General features: G+C 34.2%; 1 protein-coding gene and 2 pseudogenes across 1 annotated transcript; 1 reads left to right on the top strand and 2 right to left on the bottom strand.

The window, feature by feature from the left end:
* Nucleotides 1-3,084: 3,084 nt before the first annotated feature.
* Nucleotides 3,085-4,541, bottom strand: LOC25494035 (F-box/kelch-repeat protein At3g06240-like; annotated as a pseudogene).
* A 6,469-nt stretch (nt 4,542-11,010) lies between these two features.
* On the top strand, nt 11,011-19,737 carry LOC25494034 (RNA polymerase I-specific transcription initiation factor RRN3). Its single transcript, XM_013602749.3, has 16 exons — nt 11,011-11,170; nt 11,273-11,420; nt 11,647-11,730; nt 11,844-11,915; nt 12,010-12,108; nt 12,214-12,450; nt 12,961-13,071; nt 13,160-13,270; nt 17,107-17,232; nt 17,344-17,412; nt 17,517-17,623; nt 17,889-17,972; nt 18,083-18,170; nt 18,476-18,595; nt 18,780-18,964; nt 19,107-19,737. Exons 2-16 carry the CDS (start codon nt 11,307-11,309, stop codon nt 19,405-19,407), a joined length of 1,908 nt encoding a protein of 635 aa, XP_013458203.1. The 5' UTR covers nt 11,011-11,170; nt 11,273-11,306; the 3' UTR covers nt 19,408-19,737.
* A 746-nt stretch (nt 19,738-20,483) lies between these two features.
* Nucleotides 20,484-24,239, bottom strand: LOC25494033 (primary amine oxidase-like; annotated as a pseudogene).
* Between the last annotated feature and the right edge of the window lie 1,765 nt (nt 24,240-26,004).

The raw sequence follows: 26,004 nt of genomic DNA, 5'->3' as shown, positions 1-26,004 counted from the left end.
TAGCTAGATTTACTATTTGCAAAATTTTCAAATCAAAATGAACTATCCTAATTGCCTTCTTTGGTCAATTTCCCACACTCAAGTTCACCTTCTTTGGTTGAATTTCCACTTTCAATCTCAAGTTCACCCGCCTTCCATCCTTGGATTTTTTTTTTTGTCTCTCTCATCTTCAAATGGATGTTGGAAGATTACGGGACGATAGGGACATTTTAATGACCTCAAGCATTGACATTTTACGATTTTGTGAAACAATGCACCAGAGGAGGAACACAGATCATAATAACTTAACAAATCACAACACACAGAATATATATAAAAGAAACACAAATCAAACAAGCTATATACAAAGCCAAGCATAGGAATATAATTTTCTCATTTATACAAAAATTATAATTAAATTTTCGATTCTATTAGTTGTCCAACCAAACTTAGCTCAAATGAATTTTGTCGTGAATCATCAATTCAAAAAGCTTAAGCTATGAACAATTTTTATGTTATGTCTCTAACAAAACCCTAGGAACTACAGCCCTTGAACAATGGACAGTACACAAGATGAATCACACTCTACACCACTTGAGCAAAACCTGTGATACCATTTTGTAAACAAACTATGTCAAAAGTATAAGCTATTGAGTGAAGACATATATTTTCAATACTGTATAAATGAACTCTATAACCAATCCAATGGAGCGTCCTTTTAATCTTGAAAATAACACTTCATCATAAGAATGCAACATGTACTTCAAATAGATTGTATTAAATCAGGACCATACAATATTATTAACATTTCTCATCATCATCTGCAAATTCAGCAATATCTTCTAAGTTCATTTCAAATACGCACTTGGCATCGTCCTGCATCTTGCCATCCCATCCAATTTTCACCTACAATAAAGTCCAATATAATTAAATTAACAGTCAGTCCCAGGTTTTCTTTGACTGAAAAATTGGCAGGAGTTTAACATAACAAATATACATCGAATTCTATCAACTTATCCACAAGTTCAGGTAGCATTGTACCACCAACAGCTTCTCCAACTGCACCACCTTCAAGGCTGAACATATTTTCAACATACATGACAATCTCTTACTAGCAACATAAGAAGCAAGTAAATTTTAATGAAAAATGTTACTGTCAAAAGAAACCTAGTTTAATTATTCACAACTGTTCTGTAAAAAAAAAAAAAAATCATTCATAACTGCAATAGCAATTTGGTAAAGAGTCTCATGAAGCAATGAACATATCTTGGTGGAAAAATCAATCTCTTTTTCTTCATCCTCATTAAACAAAAAACTCTGTTTCTGTAAACCAAAAGAACATAGAAGAAAGCAGTCACTTCTAATTCAAACAATGACGAAGAAGCAAGATATTATAGTCTATCACTCTCGCATCAAACTTATGTGTCTTGCTGATGCTGCTACTATTATTGTTACTGCTACTATAATTATTTGATAATATCTTTTTATTACTATTATTATTAATATAAATTATAAAATATAAGAGTTGTAGGAAGAAGAGAAGATAGCAGAATCTTATGTGGAACAAAGTTTTTGTGGTCCAAAGGATTTCCTCTGGGATTGAACCAAACCAAGAAGGTAGCGGTAAATCTCAATAGCATCCTTTGGTCATAATTATGTGATCTTCAGCTAGGCTTTTATCCTGAATAGAGGCCCCTGCTCCCATTTTCTTGTTAAGTTGACAAATCCATACGAAGATGGAAAACTTAAGAGGAGAGGATCTCCCCTGTCTTAATGGTTTGGACTAGAGTAAACTGAAAAAAGACATACAACCTTGGCAAGATCATCATCCCGTGGAAGAGGATAAGATCTCCCCTTATCAATATATGAATAAGTTTCACCATTACACTTTGCAATCAAAATGCATACTACAAAAAGTAAGAGCAAATGACCGCTGTAAATTGTCAATGGATTGAGGGAGAGGATTCATTGACAAAGTAATCTTATCGACAAATCCTACCCAGTTCCTGCTGGTGGGAGGTTAACTGCCTTTGATTTCTGGTTAATATCAAATGAGTGAGGCAATTGGAATTATAGGTGGGAGCAGCTGTTCCTTAGACAAGGTTCAGTCTCAATTGTGATTACAATATGTCCATATCTGGAGTAGTTTTGAGGAGTATCGTGTAGGGAGTATAATCGTGGTTGAGAAAGTTTAGTTTAATTTGAAATTATTTCAATCAAGGGCAATAGAGTCATGGTATGGTTGCTGCAGAATTATGCAGGAATTGATGGCCTCATGTCATGGAAATATCGAGTCATGTATTGGTGTTAGCTGATATCTTCTGTAATCTGATTCTTTTATGTTTGCACTCTTCCATCCTAGTACATCTTGTGTTCGGGTGGGATTATAGCTACTAATATAATCCTTTTGCCTTTGCACGAAAACTAAAGTTAGTGAACTCTTTGCAAATTTAAGGTTCTCTGCTCCAAGAAGATTGAAGTTCTCAACATCAAGCTTAACTTGTAGATGGAGAACATAGAGAATGCGTGCCTCAAAGTAGCTGGAATGGAACACATTACCTTTAAGTGAGCTCTTTTCCTCCCAATTCGTTCAAATCACCTTTTAGATGAGTGCTTGCAATGTCTTTAGCGCATAAGGTGCGCAATGAGAAATGAACCTTTATACTATGTTTTCTTTCTTCATTGAATCTCTCATCAAACTACTATTTTGCCTAGTTTTCATTGTGTAAGTCAGAGTTTCTAGACCTCAAGTATACAAAGCTATAATATAAATTTTATACTGGTTTTACAAAAATCCACCCTGTAGTAGTAGTAGTATTTCTTACTGATAAAGGACTCTGCAAACTAAAGCAGAGAAACGGACATACAAATACAAACGTGCTACATTTTAACCAAAAAAAATCTATGTATCTTGTTTTTTTTCCTGGTTTGAAAACAGAGAAATGGCAAGGGCCAAACTTAATAGTTTCCACTAAAATTAGAGAACAAAACCTTCTTTCTCCTTCAAACACATATTTGGCCATAATCGAATTGTGATAAAACAACTTTTAGGAGCGACCAGACCACAACATACGTTAGAACTCAATCGAGATGCACGTGGTCAAATAACAGTGAATCACGCAAACAAAGTTGTAAACATTTCCAATTAACATATCACAGATAATTGACCAACAAACATTTCATGACATATTACATCAGCTTGTGTGGCATACTGGCTGGTGTTAGAAACACAATAGAACATGTATTACCCTAAAAATGCAGCTATCCAAAAGTACATAATACAATATAGTTATAATAATCAATAAAATGGTGTTATTCTTCTTAAGCTTGGCCATTGTCACCACTAGGGAACGAAAGCAGGGACTCTGTATATATAGCCACTTGGGAACAAAAACTTGGCCATGTGTTATTCTTCTTACAGTAGGAGCGGTGCTCTAGCAAATGTCCTTCGCCATCATACTTCACCAATCCACTATCACCATCCGTTCCAATAATATCACCACTCTTTGTACAACATATTGGGGAAAAGTAGTGAGTGGGAATGGAACTAAAAGAAAGAACAAGAGTCTTAGTCCAAGACGAACGCACTTTGTATTCTTTCATGACCCATATTTCAACTGTATCATCCCCCATGACCCATATACTTAGAAATTCTCTAAATACCCACAAATCGCAATAGGTAGGTTCATGGTAAAAATCATCCGGCAAAGACAACTCTAAAAGTTTCCTTTCCATTAAATCAAAGGCCACAATAACATTATTCATTGGTAAATCATGACGAAAAGCCAACCAATGAATAGCCCCATTAAAAAGCGACCCTACTCTGGGATCATCGGAGGCATTCATGTAAGGGAAGTGAGTACCCTCAATTTCTTTCCATGCATTAGCTCTCAATGAGAAAAACTCTAAATGTGATGAAACATTAGCTAAGGTTGTATCATAGGACATTAAAACTACCAAGTAATCATCGGTTGACGGGTCATACCCAAAACCATATAGATAACAGAAATATGTGCCATCTAACCTCGAATCAATGGGAGACAAAGGTATTTGTTTGTGAACTCCGGTGGATGGATTCCATAGATAAATCTCTGAAGAACGGTGCAAAAATATAAAGCCTCTACATGAAGCATTAATATGAATGTAAAGATAAGATTGGGGCATAAAAGTAAGGTGGTTCAGTGAAGTGGCCTCAACGTTAAGCGATGCTTCGAGATCTATAGATAGAGTTTGAAGTTCTGAAGTTGAGACGAATAGAATTCTACGAGTGTGTGTTGAGGCAGTAATTTCAAAATGCGAATTTGCAAAGTGAGGATTGTGAGAGATAAGAGAAAACCAAGACTAACTTCACCGGTAACCTCAGCAGAATCTGAACTATCAATTCATGAGGCAGATGCAGGATCATCTTCTCCATGTGTATTTTAGTTTGTAGGATGATCACAAATACTGAAGCGTGAGTCCTAAGATGCGATGTATGAGGTATATTAATAGAGAGCTTATCAATTATTGAATCCTTTCTTCTTTGGTACTCTTCATTGTTCATTGTTCGGTCCTCTTCCTACATGGATTGTGCGATAGTCAATCCTTTTGGTCCACTAACATTACTGCAAAGGAAAAAGAGTAAATCCTCCAATTAAATATTGGGTTAATATAGGTCAATTTCGGTTTTCGTCGTTATAAAATTTTTGGTTTGATTTAATTGGCCACATGTAAAAAAATATATTTCTACATCAAATTATATTTTTAAAAAATAAAAAAATCATAAAAATTTTCAGATTTTTTCTAAAAAATTTAAAAATCATTTTTTTTAAATAAAAAAATATAGAAAAAACATTAATATTTTTTTCCAAAATTTAAAAAATTTGTTTTTTTATGAAATTAAGAAGATTTTTGTGGAATTTAATAAGTTGTTTTCTGAAGAAAAAAAAAATTATTACCAATTTTTTTTTGTATTTAGATTTTTTTTCTAAAATTTAAAAAATTAGAAAAAAAATCAGAAAATATAATCAGATTCTATTCGAAATTAAAAAATTCTGGAATTTAATTTTCAAAATTTAAAAATATAATCAGATTTTTTTTCGATATCTGGATACAAATTTAGAAAAAAATTCCATAATTTTTATAAAATCTTTTTCTAAATTAAAATATTGGAATTTATTTTTTTTTACGATTTTTCCATCATCGTGAAAATTTCATTTTTCCTAGAATTAAGCTCTTCCTTAGAGGAGGCTGAAATCTCAAAATCTTATATAAAAATTCTATCGAACTTAATGTATTTCTAAATTTTCTAAAATAATTCGAAAAAGTTCAGATTTTTCTTTCAAAATTAAAAAGTTGGTTTTTTTTATACAAAAAAAAAATTGTTAATAAAAATATTTCCAGAATTTTTTCTAATTTTTACAATTCTTTTTATTTTCAAAAAATAATTTTCAAATTTTCTAAATAATTGTTTATTTTTAAATTAATATAAATGAATTCATATTATTTTTTGGATTTTTAAAAATTAAATTTCAGGATATTTTAATAATAAAATCTGATGTGGCCAATTAAAAAAAAAAACCAAGTCAGCGACACATAAGCGAATCTGCTGAGTTGGACGGGGGAAGGGGGTTTTCCGAAAAAAATAATAATAATTACGAGGACGGAAACCAAACTGAAAATTTTATAGGGGCAAAAATCGAAAATGACCTATATTACAGGGATGGAAAGCACTATTAATCATTTCCTTTTAATCTTTTTACAGAATTTCTTTGACTTTGAGTTTAAAAAGTTTTGTATCATTACTTTTTTTTTTGAGTTAATTAATTTTTTATTTTTATTTTTGAGTTAATTTATGTGTATTATTGATTTCCTCCGTCTTTAATTATAAAACTACTTTAAAAAAATATTTGTCCTTTGTCAAAAAATTGTATTTATCTTTAAATATAAAACTCGCTACAAATTGTTGGATATATTTATTATTCTTTTTTTAAATATTTTTATTGTCAATTTACAAAAATTCAATGAAAAAAATCGTAGAATTTATTCAAACCATTTTTCCTAGATTTACACTCATATTTATGTTTTCTATATATATATATATATATATATATATATATATATATATATATATATATATATATATATATATATATATATTTATTTATTTTTGTTACAAGGGGAAAAGAAACAAAAAGCAAAGAAAGCATAAAAGAAAAGAAAAGAAAAAGAAGAACTGAGGCTAGCTAGCCCTTAGGGAAGAGAGTTCCCCAAGCATCATCTTTAATCAGTTGAATCATCCCTTCAGGAGGTGAGACATGAATCGTCAACACAGTGTCTGAAGCCGCTCCCAACTTTGCAAGAAAAAATGTGCAGTAATATCCCTCACGGAGAGTGTGAAAAACAGAAGCATTGCTGGTAATGATGAGGTCCTTTATGTCTTGAATGAGATTGGGATAGACATGAAACTTCATGGAAGGGCCGTTAATGAGGCTAACGGAGTGGAGAGAGTCGGAGTAGCACACGAAATCGAATATTCTCATATCTGAAACTATTCGCAGACCTTAAAAGATGGCATGTAGTTCGGCCAAAAGAATGTCAGACGCGTTGGCAATGTTCCCGGAGAAACTAGAGATAAATAATCTTGCACTGTTCTTAAGGAGGCCGCCGAATCCGGTACGCTGAGGGTTGCCAAGACAACTCCCGTCAACATTGAGAATATAACAAGGGTGGTTGTCGCAATTCCATTTTACCACAGTGACGGTGGCCTAGGAAAGAGAGTTATGCAGGAAAGATGTGCGGTTAACATCAATAGAGTTCTGAATATTGAATGCAAGTCGATTAAGAGACCGCTCCTCATTGTTGAGACACATTAAATTGTGGTGACGCCAAGCCCACCAAACCCCTGTTGCGAAGGTAAATAATGAGTACCTATGAGGCCATTTTTTTAACCAAACATAGGTACTTGTTTCCGCAAAGAAAGCATCTGAATTGAAACCAAAGTGGCGCCAAATCTTGGAGGAGTGAGGACAGTCACGAATACAATGAAGAAATGACTCATCCTGCTGGTTGCAACGGGTACACATAGCTTATTGGGCAATGTTTCTATGCGATAATAGAGATAAAGTATGAGTGGCATCATGACAGGCCAGCCAAACAAGGAATTTATATTTCTCCGGGAGGTGCAAATTCCAAATCTAGGTCCAAGATTGATGAGGGTTGGCAGAGGTGTCGGCGGCAGGGTGGGAGAGGAGCCAATCGTAGCCGCTTTTAGCAGTATAAACTCCATTTTTGTTGTCAGACCAAACAAAAGTGTCTGCTATGGCATCGTTGAAAGTGGCATCGGTACTGTTGATGTTGTTAGCAATCTCAGTAGGAAGAGAGGTGTAAAGAATGTTGGTGTGAGGTGCGGGACAGGTAAGGACATCCTTGACGGTGAGGTGGAGGTCATGAATGTCGACATAAGGGACGGTGTTGGCTAGGTAACCTGTGGAGGTCCAATTAGTGAACTAAAAAGAGGAGGCATCGCTGCCATGTCTCCAAGCATAGTCGGCGGAAAGCAAGTTTTTTGTGCAGACAATGGCTGCCTAGGTGGAGGAGCAACTCGGATGATTAGTGGCGATGAGCAAGTGCGGGGCTGCTGAATATTTGTGAGTGAGAAGTTGGACCCATAGCTTGGTGGAGTGCTGAACAATGTCCCAAATCAATTTACCAAGGAGACATATATTCATTCTTCTAGATGAGCGGATACCCAAGCCTCCCATGATTTTTGGTTTAGCTATTTTATCCCAACCAACCAAATGAATGCCTTTGTTATTAGAATCTCTCCAGATGAAATTACGTGTTGTTTGATCAATGCTATCATAGATGCTTTGGGGGAGCCAATTAATCTGCATGTAATACAAAGGGATAGATGATAACACGGAAGAAGCTAAGGCTAATCTACCCGGTTTTTTGAGAAACTTGTTCTTCCAAGAGGCTAATCTAGTTTGCATTTTCTCAATGATGAAGAAAAATCATTCCTTTTAGGGTGGCCTTTGAGAAGAGGGAAACCCAAATACTTGTCAAGAGAGGTAGTACTACGAATACCGGATATAGAGGTGAGATTGGTGATTTTTCTCTGAGGAGTACCTGAAGAATAAAAAGCTCTAGACTTGTGAATATTACTTTTTAACCCTGAAACCTTGCTGAACCGATCAAACAAATCTCTGATGAATCTAAGCTGAGAGCTGCGAGCTTTAGTTAACAAGAGAACGTCATCTGCGAAAAGTAAGTGAGAAAGCTTAGGCCTCGAATTTGAAATTTGAATAGGATCCTAATTCCCTTGACTGACGGCGTTGTTAATGGCCGAGGAGAGCTTTTCCATGCAGAGAATAAAGAGGTAAGGGGAGAGCGGATCACCCTGTCTGAGCCCATGAGTAGGATGAAAGGGAGGCAACTTGTTTCCATTCTAGAGGATGGAGAAAGTTGAAGAACAAACACAATGCATGATGAGATTGATTGTGGCATCTGGGAATCCAAAATCTTGAAGACAAGATCTGAGAAAATCCCAATTGACATTATCAAAGGCTTTCTCAAGATCAATTTTGAAAGCCATATAACCATCTTTCTTCTTTGTCCTGCGCATGAAGTGAGTGATTTCCTGCAAAACAATTGTGTTGTCAGTAGTGCCCCTACCAGACAGAAAACTGCTTTGATAGAGACCAATAATATTGCTAAGAATAGGTATTAGGCGATGAACAAGGACTTTGGTGATGATTTTGTAGAAGATGTTGCATAGGCTAATGGGGCAAAAGTCTTTGTAAGTGGTGGGAGGGTCGGCCTTGGGTAGAGCTGTCAAAAACGGGTCGGGCTTACGGGTCGGACCTCAAAAAGTAGGCTCAAAAGCACCACGAGCCTTTTTGGCCCAGCCCATTCAGCCCAATGGTAAAAATGAGCCGGGCCGGGCCGGCCCATCGGGCTTCGGGCCGGCCCATTCTACAATGAGTTTCGTCATTGTACTGATAATTCCGACCAATCTTCGTTGCTTTTATAGATAATTTTACAGGTTTGACATACTCTCTCTATCTCCTTTATATGTCTGTTTGCATATGTATCACCACTATCATCTCATACATTTGAATTGTTTTGTGTTTAAGTCTATTTACACCTATAAAGAAAAGTTATATGTAAAATGATTATTTGCCAATTGCCATAGGTGTAAATTCAAAATAATGAGATCCTTGTATTTATTATTAAGTTGTCTTCCAAATTCTCACAAATTTTGCTATCAGTCATTGTCTCATAGTGATTATTAAATTGCTTCTTTAATGAAATCCTCGTACACCTTAGGTTGCTTCTTTAAATTGGCAGTTAATTTTTTGCTATCAAATTTTGTAAGTGTATACGATTATGTCAAGATAATAGTGATTATTAAATTGCTTCTTTAATGAAATCCTCGTACACCTTACGTTGCTTCTATAAATTGTCTGTTAATTTTTTATTACTTATTGTTAATTTTTTTATTACTTATTACATTTGCAGTCATGGATAATAGTGATTCGTACTCCTAACATTTCAAATTGTCTCACTCATTTTGAATTGTCTTTTTGAACTAGTTTGAACCAAGTTCTCACTTCTATGTATTATAATTTCTTTTGTTAATCTATTTTGAATTGTGAGACTAGTAATATTTTATTATTTAAGATTGCACTTTGTAAAGTTGGGTGAATGTTAAATTGACCTAGCTATAGTGTGGATAATATTTGACGATGTGGTAGTTATTTTGTGAGTTGTTTGTTTGTGTTATTGTCTTATTCATCCTTTTGGTGTGTATGTGAAGAAAGAGTAGTTTTTTGTTGTACATTTCATCACTTAAAAAATAAAAATAAAAAAATTGGAATGCGGGTCGTGCTGGCCCATCGGGCCGTTGGCCCATGCACGGGTCGGGCTCAAAATTTACAGCTCATGCATCAACCGGCCCGGGCTGACCCAGCCCAGTTATATGCATTGGCCCATTGGGCCGGCCCATTTGACACCTCTAGCCTTGGGTATGAGGGCTATGAGAGGTTGGAAATGGAGGGGTCGAAATGGCCGGTGTGGAAGGCTGAGTGAACAAGGTTGAAGACGTCATCTCCAACAATGTGCCAATACTTTTTGAACAGGACAATGTGCCAATACTGTTTAAAGAAGATACATTGAAACCCATCAGGACCAGGGGCTTTGTAAGGTTTCATGGAGTGAAGGGCGGCTGTCACTTCTTTCTTGGTTATGGGGCTAGTGAGTGCGTTTCTGTCGGCATCCTCTAGGCTGGGGTGGCTTCCTTCATCGAAGACATGGTTATGGTGATTCCCACAAAAAAGGTTTTTGAAATATTTTAGAGCCTCCTCTTGAAGAATAGCAGTATTTGAGGACCATAAACCATTGGGAAGTTGAAGCTTATGAATTCTATTTAAACACCTAAATGGTAAAAATAAAAGATAATAGATCAAAATGTTACAAAAAAAATAAGATAAATGACTATTAATTTTGTCTAAAAATAATTGCGATTAAAGTCAAATATAATAAATGATGACTTAATTGCATGTTTGATCCCTTATGTTTATTTTACTTTTTAAGTTGGTCCCTTATGTTTTAAAAGTTTTAAGATGGTGCCTTATGTTTTAAAAGTTTCAAGTTGGACTAAAACGTTACTCACGTTGGAATAAATTAGTCTCTTCAGTCACTTAACGATTAAAGATTCGGGTTGAGAATATGGGTGATGAAACTTAACTTATTTAAAAAACCAATTTTAAAACATTTTTTTAATTTTTTTTTGTTTTATTAAACTCAATATCATGTCGCAGAAAAGACTAACTTATTTCAATGTGAGTAACATTTTGGACCAACTTAAAATTTTTAAAACGTAAGGGACCAACTTGAAACTTTTAAAACATAAGGGGCCAACTTATAAACTAAAATAAACATAAGAGATCAAACATGCAATTAAGCCATAAACAATGTGATTGATCAATGGTCTAAAATAAATCTTTACACACAAAAAAAATAAAAATCACAAAAAAAGCAGAGCTATAAATACTAAAAACCCTAAAAGTCTCAGACTCTTTTGCGCCTCCTAACGCTCGTTTATCAGACAGCGAGTGGAGTGCATAAGCCAAGTACTACGCGAGCTCGTAAGTAAACTTAGGGGGGGTTTCTGATACGTTAATTGTTCCTGAATCTCACGAATTTTAGGGTTAGTTTTTGTTATTCAATTCAACCCTCCTTCGCATAATTCAATTAGGTTTCAACGATCTTTTCTTTTGATTGCTGAAAATATTTTATCGAAACTTTGCAGGATTAAGATTCCTGAGTTAGGGTTCTAAGGGAGCATGGGACAGTTGCTTCCGATTGTCAACGAATATTTATCTGTTATGGAGGAGGATGTTGAAATCAACGATTTGCAGTTAAATTATTATTATAGAGATACCCTTCTTGCGGGCTCGGTAAGCCATCAAACACTGACACATGTGATTATATTGAATTTGAATTATGTCATTTTCTCAAATTATTATTTCGTGTCCAAGTGTCAGTGTCTATGGTAGTGCTTCATAGCATTTCAGAAACTGTTTGCCACAGCTTTTGTTCAATTTGATAACCAATAAATATCATTATAGTAAGTAGACTTTATTATTATTTTTTTTTTTTGATGCGTTGATTCTTGTGGTTCAGGATGGTGGAGAGAACTACGCCGAGCTTGTTAAGTGTTTGCAACCAAAAAAGCATCTTAAGTCTCACGACGCTGCTCAACTTTTGGTGGGTTTTCTTTAGTTAAAGTTCATAATAAACTTAATAGGCCTATTTTATTAATAGGCCTATGGAAATTCACAGTGCTGACCATTTTATTAATGTTTATGACATGATTCAAGACAACTTTAAAATCGCTTTCTGAAGTAGTGTCCTACATTGACCCTATCCAGCATGAATCGCTTCTTTCTTCCGTAAGTTTGCTTTTCAGCGGGACAAACAATAAACTGATTCTTGGTAGCAAGATAATTTTGTGATATGGTTGATCTGATAAGATGTTTTGTTCAGCTTTCGAGATTGAGCTTGTGGGATTATGCTCCAACTGATAGGAAATATGATGCAGCAGCTGATATCATGGATGCTCTGCTTGAGCTCATCGTGTCATTGGTGAATATTTTATTTCGTATCACCAACAATATCTCTGTAATTTTAGATGGGGCCATTCAAATATTTATTGAACTTTGCTTGATGTGTCTTTTTTTTTTTTTGCAGGCTGCTTCGAAGGGAATATATGTTGATTTTTGTTTGGAGTTGCTGGTCAAACATTTTGTGCCTCCTAAATACGCCTTTGAATTTCTGAAAAATGAGAATGGAGTTGGCATGAAGAATAAGGTTCTGTCTCGGGTGCATGCTGCTTTGAAACACATAGCTGATTTGGTGCCCCTTGCTCCGTTGCGATTATCACCAATAGTTGTCCACAGTATGCCGAAACGTTTTGCTAAGGAGCCTGTGAGTTCAATTTGCATTTCCAGTATAAGGGCTGATGCAACTGAATGCTGTTCTAGATACTGCTTAATCTAATGAATTTGTTCATGTAATGACAAGTCAAATAACATATTGTATGTTCTTTGCTTGCCAATCTTAAACTCTAGCATTTGAAATCTTCTGCATTTTGATTTCAAATTCTTCAGTGTGCATGGCAAACTTCATTATGTTTTGAATGCAGTGCCATTATTTACTTCTGCAGCATAAACTGGATAGTTAAGACTATTTTATTTGTCAATGAATCTTCTCCTTTAGTCCATTGGGAAATTTATGGTGATCATATGTTCTTACGTTTTGTAGTATGTGTTTTGATTTCAAATATAATGGTGAAACTTATTCGAATAATGATAAATGGAGTTCTTCTCTTAAGTTTCCCATTTTTACATTAATTTGTCAACTTACCTAAAATAAAACTAGATTCTTTAACAGTTATATTTTTCCTCAAAATTTACTTGCCTCTTATGTTGCTCGTAGGAGATTGTCATGTATGTTGAAAATATGTTAATGCTTGAGAGCGGTGAAATTGGAGAAATTGTTGGTGGTACAATGCTACCTGCACTTGTGGATAAGTTGATAGAGTTGGATGTAAGTTTGTTGGCCCTTGTCAAATTTTCAGTCAAAGAAAAGCTGGGACATTTGACCAATAAATTAATTCTATTTGTCCTGGTTGTAGGTGGAAATTGGATGGGATGGCAAGTTACAGGAGGATGCCAAGTGCATATTTGCAATGGAGATACAAGATTTTGCTGATTTTGAAGATGATGATGAGAAATATTATAGTATGGTATGGTCCAATATTATGTTATCTATTTAAAGTACATATTGCATTCTTACGATGAGTCGACGAAATGTTATTTTCATGATTAAAAAGATGCTCCATTGGATTGTTGATAGAGTTCATTTAATACACTATTGAAACATGTTGGAAATTCCGCCTTTATTGCGGTCCACCCCTAGTCGCCTAAATTGCGGCCTTTGATTTTCCTTCATTGCAGCCTTCAACACCTTCATTTTGTTGGCTCTGAGGGGGTGGATTTAGTCCCGCATCAGATAGATAGGACTCTTGAAAAGAGTTTATAAAGAGGAGGCACTCCTCACCTTACAAGCCGGTTTTTTAGGGATTAGTTAGGCCCCAAACTTCAACAAAAAATAATTAATGTTTTCACTTAATAGCTTAACTTTTGGCATAGTTTGTTCACAAAATGGTATCATATACTTCAATCCAGTGATGCAGAGTTTGAATCTTGTTGTGTATTTGTCCATCCTTCAAGGGATGTTGTTCCAGGGGTTTAGTTAGAGATATAATATAAAAACTGTTCATGTGTTTTCCGTCTAAAATAGCTTAACTTTTTTGGATTGATGATTCACAACAAAGTTCATCTGATCTGAGATTTGCATGGACGGCTAAAAAAAGTAGATAATCTAATTATAATTTTTGTACAAGTGAGAAAAGTATATTCCTTTTCTTGGCTTCATATATATAACTTGTTTGATTTGTCTTTCTTTCATCCGTATTCTGTGTGTTGTGAAGTTATCTTGATGTGTGTTCCTCCTCTGGTGCATTGTTTCATAAAATTATAAAATGTCAATGTTTGAGGTTAGTAAAGCGGTCCTATCGTCTTGTAAACTTCCAACATCCATTTGAAGATGATAGACAAGAAAATTTCCCAAGGATGAAATGGTTGGGTTGTGGAAATTCAACCAAAGAAGGTGAACTTGAGAGTGGGAAACTGACCAGAGAAAGGGACATCAACAATCCCTATTTTGTGACTAACTTGTATAAAGCGCTTTAATAGGGTCATTTTTATTTGAAAAATTGCCGATAAGAAATCTAGCTATTAGAGTCGGTTGATTGTAGCGTTTATCGAAGCAGATGCCATTCCCTATTGGCCGCTGAGTAGATAGATTGTGAAGCTGTGGATGATTGTTATTAGCTATGCTGATAAAGCATAATAATTTGTCATGTGCTGTGTTTTTGTTCTTCGTTATAAGTTTTGGTTGTAGGCTTGTAGCACAGAGAATGATCATTGGCTGATCTGTACCTTCCTACATTTTGATTTCTGAGATCCGTCACTGGATTACACCTTTTTTTTTTTTTTTTCATTGCACATGTCAGCATTTTGTCATCAAGATAACAAAAATCTGATGGAACGATATCTTGGTTGAAATATAAGTCTTGGTCAAACCATACAGTTTGCTGTATTGGTAGTTTATTTTTGTCAAAGCATGTAGATATGTTTTCAAGGTTGTGGAAGCAATCTTTTGCCCAATTGAATTATAGAGGGCCTTATTTTTGTGTTTGCCTATTTCAGGCTAACAAGCCTAGCTGAGTGGTTCTTATGCTGGGCTCTGTCAGGCCGTGGTTCATGTTGAACGGCTTTGTGAAGTGGCAAAACTTCAACAGTTAAGCCCAGGTATAAAACTGCTAATTCATCGTGTTCCAAATAGGAATTGAGTGTGGGCATTTGTCTTCATAAGTACATGCTATAGTTGGTTTTAGTTTATTGTCTTTGGCCATTCTGACCTTTTCAAATCCAGTTTAAGGCACAAAGAGTTCTATTATCTCCAGCGGTGAAGCTCGCAGAAAATTTATGCAGGGGCCAACTACAGAGAAGATATTTTTTTTTTGAAAACAAACATTAATTTTAAGGAGAAAATATATTTAGTCCCATAAATTATAATTTTTTAAGTCTATAGTCTTTAATAAAAATTATTCAATTTTTGTCGGTCTTTTAAAATTTTATAAAAAAAAGTGTTTTTAGTCTTAATTTAATCTTCTACAAAAAATTAAGGACTAAAATTAACAAATTTTAGGAACTTAACATAAAATTCGCTATTTAGAAACGTTGGGCAAAATGCGTTTCACGAACTCAATTTCATCAATAATTAATAGATTAATAATGTCTTTTCAAATGTAAATAAATAGGTTATTTGCAAGAAACCCATTATCCATTTAATTTGTCTATGACTTGTCTTGATAATTTTTATTGTTGAAAAAGGTTTCTCTTGTTATTGAGATCGGAAGTATCAAACCAATACAAATAAATCCATCAATCTTGTAGTAACTTTTTTACTTTATTATTTATGCTAATTTTTACAATGGAACGTGTTTGGGGTAGCTCAATGTTTATTATTTAGGGTAGCCGGATATAAATACATACCGACGAATTAAAGAATAATTTTTTTTTGGGGTAGCCAAGGCCTTGGCTACCCCTCCCTTATGAAGGGCTACGCCCCTGATTATCTCCAGGGAGTTAATTTTCCGAGCAAAAAAAACTGATCAATGACTTTCGTGTCTCAAATTCTAATCCCTAAATGTAGGCTCATGCTGGCATTTGTATGTTGATGTGGTAATGTTTTTAAGAGTTTCCATGCACCTTATGTGCCCAACAAATTTGTTGGCAACAAAGAATGTAGAAATTTTGTACCTTATGTTCAAGAAAATTATTGGTAGTTTATAGCGAACACAAATTAAACTGAGAAGTAAATAATGAAAAAAATGACATAGGAAACAGAGCACACGTGGTTTCTCAATTTAACAAAACCTGTACTAAATATTGTAGAGTAAACAATATTGAGTTGTTCAAATTTCGCTTCGCTACAGTGCTGCTTAGTCGCTATTAGACAACACTGTATCAACATTCTCGTCTTTATGACACTTGACTTTATGTTTTTGTTGGCTCTTCTCTCAATGGTCTGTTCTATACAGCATTTCATGTTCTCTCTATTTCGCATCTTGTGTAGACATCCGCTTTACCATTGTACTTGGATCCAATGACAGTATGACTTGCATCTTCCCCCATCTCTCCTTCATTTTCTATTATGCTCCCAAGATATTTAGAACACTGCGACTTGGTGTATTGTATATTTAAATGTTTTCACCTGTATTATAAGATTTGTCTATATTGCTCTTATATATTGAAAATAACTAGTAAATACAGAGAATATCAAGTGTAGTGGAATAATTAAATAGCAAAGGGATGGCAGAATATATACAGCAGAGCAATACAGAATGATAAGTTATTAAAGAACAGTTGGTTTTCAAGTGGATGGCCCACAAGATATGTTACTTTTTCACCTTGCTTTAGACTCGGGCAGCAACACCTGTGAAAATTTTAATATTAACTTGTTTTGGGAGTGGGGGACTGGTGTATTAGATAATCAGCTTGAATTTCTTTTACAAAATTAGCACTTGGATTACCGATTTGATAGTAGCTCAATTTATTTTCTTATTCATATCTCATAGTGATAGCTCGAGCTCTTTTTGTTAGTCTAGAATGAACCCTGTATGCTCGAGTAGTATGATCCTAAAAGGGAATCTCCTTGCAAGAAATTGTTTATTGATAGCGTGTGCTTGTGCATCATCTTTTGGGGAGTATCTAGATTTTTTTATGAATTAAACAGTAACAAGTTTTTGGTGGTTGTTGTGTTTATCATATATAAAGGTGATAGGTGATATATGTGATACACATTGTTTTAGATAGAAGCTTAATCTTTATTCTTGGTCATCAATATTTTCTTTTGTAATGAAATCATAGTTCAGTCTTCCAATATAGCTGATCATTGTGTGATTCTCTTTATTAGTGTGTTATAACTTGGAATTTGATCTCCATTTTTCAGTGTACCACAGAGTTGTTAAATAGGAACAATTTGCAAGGGAATCAGGTTGCAGAGAAACTAGATAGCCTAATTGTGCTGACTTTTTTGCATCTTGAATCCTGCCAAAGCAAGGGCCGATTGGCTGAGGTATTCTCAACTACACACTCCTGTGTGCAACATCACACACAACGTATTTTCTATAATCTACAAACCGTGCATGGAATGATTTACTAATTGTTAATTGAATAACTTGATTAGGTGTTTGATATTTTACTGACGTCATTTAAGAGAACTGTGCTGAATACATACAAGTCAAAGTTTGCCCAGGTACTCTTTATTTGGCTTCTACTGTTCCTAACTTGCATGTATTATGTTTCTTGTTGGTTACCATTTCTGTGAAATGCATTGTCACTGACTTCGTTTTGTTGCAGTTTGTGATGTTCTATGCATGCGCATTGGATTCCGAAGGATGTGGTGTGAATTTTGCCATGGTTCTCACAGAGATGTTTGATTCACGTGTTAATCCTCCTATTACTAGGTAATGCCGCTTTACCTTGTCCTTGCTTAATGCAGTTACTAGCATGATAGATCGGCATAAGTGGTTTTTAATCATTCTGTTATGTGAATGATGTGTCTGCTGTCTCAAAATGCTTGCTGCCATAACTTATTTCCACCATTAAATCCCCCCATTGTGCTTTTCTTGAAACATTCTTGGATGTTAACAAAGCTAAACTTCGACAGAAGCTCTCATTTTATATTGTTCAAATATAACTTACATTTGTAATTGTCTTGATATGTTTCAGGATGAGTGCTGTTGCTTATCTTGCTAGTTATTTATCTCGTGCGAAGTTTCTTTCATCTGAGTTGGTTGCTAACATCATACAAAGGTTTGGAAACATTGTGTCCTGTTCTGTAATTATAAAGCTGATTTCTATGTTTGTTATGAAATTAAGAAATTGATACAGATAAATGTGACTGTCTTTTGTTGAGTTTTCAGATTGGTAGATTGGTGTTTTGCATATTGCAAGTTACATGATTTTGATATGAACCCTCAAGCACACCAAGTTTTTTATTCTGCTTGCCAGGTGTGTCCATCGACTTTTGACTGCTTTAGTATAATGGTGGGAGAAGGGGCATCCACCCGTAACCCTATTGACATTAATGTGTTTTTAATGTGCTTTTGATTCTGCCATCACCCTGCACCCTATTGTTTTATTTTGTCTGGTAATACTACTAATGTCATGAATGTAACAATCTGGCTGACTTTTAACTTTATTTGACCTGGTGGCCATTTTCATTTACCGTTACACTTCTTGTTCAAAGCCCGTGTTTATTGGTGGTTCCTGAACATTTGATTTTGTTGCTCATTTTATTTTTTTGGTGTGAGTAGGCTATCATGTACATTTTGTGCTTTCGCATGAAATCATTGATGGAGGTTCCTAGACTTAAAGTGAAGCTTATCAAAATGCCCATGGAGCTAATCTGGAAACATAAATTGAATCCCTTGAAGGTAACGAACAATTTAGAAAGCTGTCATGGTTTTTGTAGTAAACAGAATGTTCGACTGTAGGATTATGGATAAATATTTGAAACCCGTGATCTTGCCGAATGGAGATTGCATTTTGTTTAAACTTCTCTTGCAACGTGAAGCTTGTCTGGAAATAAAACTTTAGCCTGATATAAATTTTTGACAGGTATGTTTGCCTAGCGTAGTAGAGGAATTTCTAAAACAGGCAAAGGCTGCTCGGCTTTTCATGTCAGCAGAGTTATTCATTTTCGATGATTTGCTCGAGGCGGATCTTTCCAAGGCTTTCGGTGGGATAAATAGACTTGACATGTTCTTCCCATTTGATCCATGTCTGTTGAAGAAAAGTGAAAGGTGTGTAGATTTTCTGGGAGGATGAAGAGATATTATTCAACTGAAATATTTTCTTTGATTTGATCTTTTCATTTTCTGTCGTTATAATGGTTTCTAATTTTTTTTTTTTTATCCATTCCAACTGTCTGCTGACAATCTCCAGCTACTTAAGGCCACATTTTGTCCGCTGGTCAAAGGTCAGAACTACATATGATACATATGCCAACGAGGAGCTCAGTGATAGTGGAAGTGAAGCATCAGACGATGATTTTGTTGACATGAATGCAAAGGATATGAATGATTATGATATGGCCGGGAGTGTTGAAGCGGGTCTTGATTTTGATCCTGACTTGAACAAAATGTCCATCACGCCCAAATCTATGAAATATGGGTTTCAGGCACAGACGGAAGGGAGAATGCCGTCGAACATCAGATTATCTACTACTACAGAGTCTTTCGTTTAAGCTTGTCGTTAAAGCCTGTCAATTTTGCAATGTTTTTGGCTTGCAGCTACTTATCAATACAATAGTGTCTTAAAAATGAGCACTCCTATTGGGGCAGTTGTAGTTTTGATGGTTAGCACATTTTTATTTATTTTTCCTTTTACTGTTGAGGTAACTGAACATGGTCACGCAACCATACAAGATTTATTCCCCACTATCTTGTAAGTATAATACATTTGTTAGTCTAAGTTAAAAAGTGTGCGAATGTAAGAATTGTTTGTCTAAAAAAGAATAGCTTTCATAGCAAATCTTTGACGCCCTGGACTTGAAATTCTATCTTATGTTTTCATATCCATTCGTACGATATTATATTAATGACTTATTTATGCGTGAAAGGGACTGACACAGTTTGAGTCATTATGTGATGATGATTTCATTTCTGAATGCTTTGGTGAGTACTATCTTTAGTTAATTTAGATTGTTATAATTTGAATGCAATAAACATTTATATATTTACACTATCCTTATTTAATAAGCCCTATAATAAACTCGTCCTTTATTTGAGCCAGTTAGTGTATTTGGCCTCAGAAATAAAATTTGCTTCTAGGAGGTCTTTTACAGTTTTCTCTGCGGCCTCTGATTTTTCAGGAGACTGCTTTCTACGTCATTAGTGAAAATGATTATATTATTTCATTATTATTTGCAATGTAGTATCATAAGGCTTGTTTTTTATTTTTATTTTTTTGTATTATTAGGTTTGGAATAACTTGATATGGATACTCTTTTTTTAACGCTATCTCAAAAACCTACTCTTTTATTGACTATAATCAATGCGAGTGTCATACTTTAAAAATGGATCAATATTAAAAATGGGTGAGACTGAAATTGATTTCACTCAATAACATAGTGAATATTAAAAAGACCGTGTTCTTCCTTTTGATTGCAAACTTGCAATGGAAATTTTTTCTGACGCTGCTGGATAATGCATGCACGTAGTTAAAGTTAATACTATTTTTCTTTTTGGTCAAGCTAGTTAATACTATTTTTTGTGTGTATAAATGTGAAGCTTAAAAAAATGGTGTAACGCGGACACGAGGTTAAATAATAATATATTGACCAACTTACAAGCAAATCTTATCTTGATTTATTCATATGGTAATTGCTGGCAAATACACATCATATGTTATTATTCTCCCACATGCAATAAACAAAACAACATTAATCACCCTTTCACAAATAACAATACGGTTTAATTTGCAGCACATGCTAATGCAAATCATCACCCTCTAAGCTAGTTGATTGATTTTTTTACTTGGGGCAACCAGGCCATTTAACATCTCTTGGAGAAAGTATTTTAAGAACAGGATTCCTCTCAAAGAAATTAGTTGGCCTCAACTCAAATCCAGTGCTCAATAGTGGCATTATGGGGAAATCTTCCTGTGCTGGAACATGATGAATTCCAACTACATGCCACATCACAATGTCCTTGTTCACAATGTCTCTGTTCCTGCAAAAATTCCAAATTAATCAGTATAATAATCAACTTACTTAGATCAATTAATTTCAAATTCACAAAAATAAATTAAGTAATCATACTTTTTGGTCCAAACAGCTAATGTGTCATCTCCACGGCTATGATCAACATAAAGTCCACCAGCCCATTTTTCAGTTCTATTATAAGGTGCGACCCAAACATTATAATTAGTAAATGCACCACGTATTTGTGGATAATCATCTTCAGTTAAAAGTGGATGAGCTGGAATTGCTGGAATCAAACGGTATCCAACTTCATTACCAACAACAGTTTTTTTGTTTGGATTAACAAATGCAAGTTCACCTGGGGCAAGCCCAATTGTTATTTTTGCATCTGATTCTGTCTTAACAGTTTGAGTCTCAATGATCCAGTAACTCTTTCTCTTTGAACTTCCATCAGTGATTCTTACTGTCTTTAAACTTGTTTTCTCAAATGAGTTGTGTGTACCATCAATATCAAGATCAAGGTAGTAAATGTAGAAATGGTCATGGTAAACTCCAATGCTGTTTTCTGACACCAATGTACCATGTAAATCTTCCTTGATCTCATCCTTGTGCTTAATGTTTGTTGCCTTAATTTCAAGTATACCTGATAATGCTATCTGTACACAATATATAAAATAATATTGGTCATAAAAAATATATACATTGAAACATACAAATTAATTAAAAAGTGTAGTAGTTGGAGTTTTTTTTCTTCTTTTTTTGGACAAAATAGTATTTGGAGTTTAGACAAAAGGATATGTCAAATTGAACTCCTTATGTCTTGGTTTTTTTTTTAAAAAAAATAAACCATGTTTCTCATAATTCATTATTAAAAAGGGAACCAAATTGTTTTTACAGAAAAAGGGAATCAACTTTAAGTTTCCAAATTCTGACTTTTTGTACTTCTATTCCAATTAAACACGGAGAATACCGGGTTCGATTTCCAGGGGAATAATACTAGGCCAGTGCACATGCCTCTATACATGAGTCGGATTAGTCGCCTACCTTTGGTGGGTCGGAAACCGGTGCGAAAGCAAAAAAAAAAAAAAAATTGAAATATGTTATATATACAATTTTTTAAGGCACGCGGAACATATATAAATATATAGTTTTTGGGGGACTGTCTTTGAACATAACTATTTTTCAGAAGTTACTTCTACCAACATACAAAACTATTTAGTTGCAAGACTGTCATTTACGTTGACCTAAACAAGAATACAGTACTATTATACAAAATTAATAGTAATATTATTAAAATATAACATAGTTTAATATTTGAAGGAAAAAAAATATACCATAGTTGAAAAGAACTAGATTAATTTAATGAATGAAATTATACATACCGATGGCTTGATGGAACCACTTGCTTTGAACTCCCAATCTATGATGTTGTCATAGTTGCCAACTGTAACTACACTCCTCACTATCAAGTTTACTTCGGTTCTTGATTCTTCGATCTATCAAAATACCATTATGTCATGAGTTTTATCGTTAGACTCTTTAAACAAATAAAATATAAAAGAGATAACTAATAAATTAACTAATTAATTAAAGGTATATGCATAGAGTAAGTAATTAAGAAGTCTTACGAATTCATCAGAAATGCCGGTTTCAATGTGACGCCACATGATACTGTTATATTGTTCAAAAATACAAACTGCATTCTTCAAGGGGATTGGTGCACCCTCTGCTGAGTGAGTGTATGTATCAATGAACTCGGCATTTGGTGGACAATCAGGATTAGGTATCAAAGACACCGTTGACAAACCAAATTCAAACTCTCCAGCATCAAAGAAAGTCTTAAAGTAAAATTCATCAGATGGATCTTGGTATGGCACAAAAAGTTCAGAAATGTATCCTTTGTATAATACTCTACGAGATTTGTGCTTCTCTAGATCGTAGGTTGATGCCAATGATATTATAACACCAGCTCGTACATCAAATCCTATGTGAAACTTCCAATTGGCCCAGCTAGATCCATAAATAAATATATAATATATGTTAGTCTCTCTAAAATATGATGTCCAAGTCAAGAATATATGCAAAAAAAAAATGTAAACTTGTAAGTCATAAGTTTATATTTCTATTTTGAACATTTTTTTTCAAATTTTTCATGTTCAAATAATATCATTCTAAATGTAAATATATGCCACCAAATGTACTAGGAAATGAACATTACCTAACACTGTGGCCATTGATCTGGAAGCCAGGACCTTGAGGTTGATGACTTGCAAGACTATGCTGTTTTGGTCCAAATGGTGGGTTTTGTTTTGAAACCTGATATTCATTGTTCTCAGCTGTAGGCACAGTTTCAATTTCCCTGTCATGATACTCAACAATTTTCATACGACCAAGATCAACAACAATTGTTAATCCACTAATAGGCCTCACATAAATATTTACAGTACTTTCTTTCATAAAGCAGTCAATCCTCACAGTCCTTCTACTCTCTTTTTCTCCAAACCATCCCATGGAGAATGTAGAACAAACAATCTCAGAGAGATTCAAACCTCTCTTTTTCACTGAGGCAATAAAAGGAGGATATTTCTTTGGAAGTTCTATTGCAATGGATTGTTCATCAACAGATAGTGTAGGGAAACCATTCCCTTTGTAAACATTGTCAGAGACAACAGGGCCGGCCCATAGGCCGTCGAGGCTGGGCGACGACACCGGGCCTCCAATTTTTTGGGGTCCAAATATTTTTTTATATTTTTTTTTATATGTAAGCCACGAAAATAATGGTTATATATCTATTAAAAGCGAATTAATTCAATCTGTACAGTTTGCTTTAGTGGCGTGGCCACTTTTTGATGAGTGTGATGTCATGTGTTCAAGACCCACAAAAGTGTGATTTTTAATATATTTTTTTTAAATAACTTATTTATTTTTTTGGGGCCCATATTTTTTTTTTTTGCATCCCTTATAAAATTAAAACCGGACCTATGAATTTGTTAAGACGGCTCTAAGAGACAATGATCCTCAACCTTAAATCTATTAGTATCTCATGGCTTTGGCCATTGATGATAGCAATGATAAAGGCTTTACGAGGGATAGTTATAGCACTTGGTTTGAAAGATTCCCATTTGAGAATAGCATCTTTTTCAGGGTCATCTAGGCCAATATAGTGGAAAGCTACTTTGGGATATTTGTGTAGGACTATTTTTTGGACAAGAGAATACTCTTTATCGGTTAAAGGGTCAAGAGGGTGTTGAAAATGTAATGGGGTGACAGAAACTACGGCTTATAAGGAGAGGAGTGTTAACGCTGAGAAAAACGCAAACTTAATGGTGGTGGAAGCCATTGTGAGCTAGCTTGAGCTCTATAGTTTGTGTTTTTGTGTGGAATTGAAGCTGTAGGTGATGTCCTTATATACACATTTTTAATCACCCTATGCATATTATTTTACTAATAATTTTCAATTAAAATAAGTTAAACCTAATCAAGATTCCCCCCATGCTCAGCCATTAGAATCACGATGACCATTAGTTAATTTGTTAGATAATAACTTAAGCAACTTTCTTTTGACTAAATAACTTAAGCAAGTAGCTACTTGAAATAACATGTCGTTTTTCCCCAAAAATTCTATAGAATTTGACTCCACGTGCAACATTAACCAATGTTTAATGTTAAAAAAATATAAAAAAAGTTATATGGGTAACCAGTAGGATCCGGATCATCTCCTACCACATTATCTCCTGCAGTCTCTCATGCGCTGTTTTCACCCGTCAGATCCATATCCATAACCAATATCCTCTTTTTTGGTTTTTTTCTTTTCAAAATGTATATTTATGTCTTTTAAGTTTAACGTTTGTATAAAATTAATATTTTTAATTTTAAGTTGATCGTTTCTGTTAGTAGAAGTGGATGGTTCCTTTGAGTCATAAAACTAGGGTTTATTGGTAAAGAGTATTATCCGATCTTGAGTTTGAAATAAAATCGATTGATTGCTTGATTTATAATATACTTATTTAGGGGTGATTTATAATGTTGTAGATTAAATATTTATATGTAAAATTAGTATTTAATTGAAAAACAATAAGAATAAAATTTATGTAAGTAATCATGTTTGGTATCATAATTAAACACTTTTTGGACCTTTCACCTCAATGTTAAATGATCATGCAAGTACTTTTTAACCAAATTTAGTGAAAAATGGATTGACTTGTTATAAAAATAAATAATTAAAGGACTAACTTGTTCAGTTTCATATTAACATAAAAGATCAATTTAAAACTAAAAATTTTAAAACCAATAATCATATACAAATGTTAAGTTTAAAGGACTTTTAGTTTTATATGAAAAAGATTTTTTTTTTCATATGAAAATGATCTATCCTTTTAATCTAATCAAATTACACCATGATACATTTCTTGTGTTAGATTTTAAACTTTTTCTATAGAGATGATATTAGTAGATGCACGTGTGTGTTGTTGGAATTTTAACAACACAAGATAGTAAAACAATCAAAGATGTGAATGAGCTAGGATCCCTCCATTTTCTCTCTTCATTAAATAATTAGACACATTAAATATCATATTATTGTATTTATATTTTTATAACTTTGATAATAAAAAAATGGAGAAGATCTTAACCCGTAAATTATAAGATATACTCAAAATGAGATTTGATCATGAATGATTACTTTTTAGATTTTACAAAGAGACTTAGGCTCCTGTTTGTTTTAGCGGTGAGTGCAAGCCTGCCACACGTTTTCTCTAAGGCTTTGTTTGGGAGTTTGGAGGGGAGGGTTTTGGAAAAAAGGAAGGAGCAAGTGGAAGAAATAGAAGACATTGGGAGGAGAGGGCTTTGGAGGTTAATTTTTTACTCAAGATAAAAAAACCTCCCTCATTTGGGAGAACTCAAAAATTGTATTGGGGGAGGGTTTTGGGGGGTTATGGAGTGTTTGTATGAATTTTTCAAATTCAATCAATGTTGTTATAATATTCTTAAAATTAAAAGTATATTAATCATAAGTATTAGTTTATCATTCTCTAAAAAACTGTTCTTTCAAAAAATGTGAATTTTTTGTCCTCCCCTCCAAACTCCCAAACAAAGCGTAAAGCTACAAAAGGCAACTTCTTTATTTTCACGTTCAATAAG

The sequence above is a fragment of the Medicago truncatula genome, chromosome 4 (genome assembly GCF_003473485.1).
Source record: "Medicago truncatula cultivar Jemalong A17 chromosome 4, MtrunA17r5.0-ANR, whole genome shotgun sequence".
Lineage (NCBI taxonomy): Eukaryota > Viridiplantae > Streptophyta > Magnoliopsida > Fabales > Fabaceae > Medicago > Medicago truncatula.
This window is presented reverse-complemented; position numbering and strand designations above follow the sequence as displayed.

Coding starts and splice junctions, on each gene's coding strand:
- LOC25494034 (XM_013602749.3), top strand. CDS start 11,307: ATGGGACAGTTGCTTCCGATTGTCAACGAATATTTATCTGTTATGGAG. Junction 12,451..12,960: donor AACGTTTTGCTAAGGAGCCT/GTGAGTTCAATT, acceptor TGTTGCTCGTAG/GAGATTGTCATGTATGTTGA. Junction 17,233..17,343: donor GCAAGGGCCGATTGGCTGAG/GTATTCTCAACT, acceptor TAACTTGATTAG/GTGTTTGATATTTTACTGAC.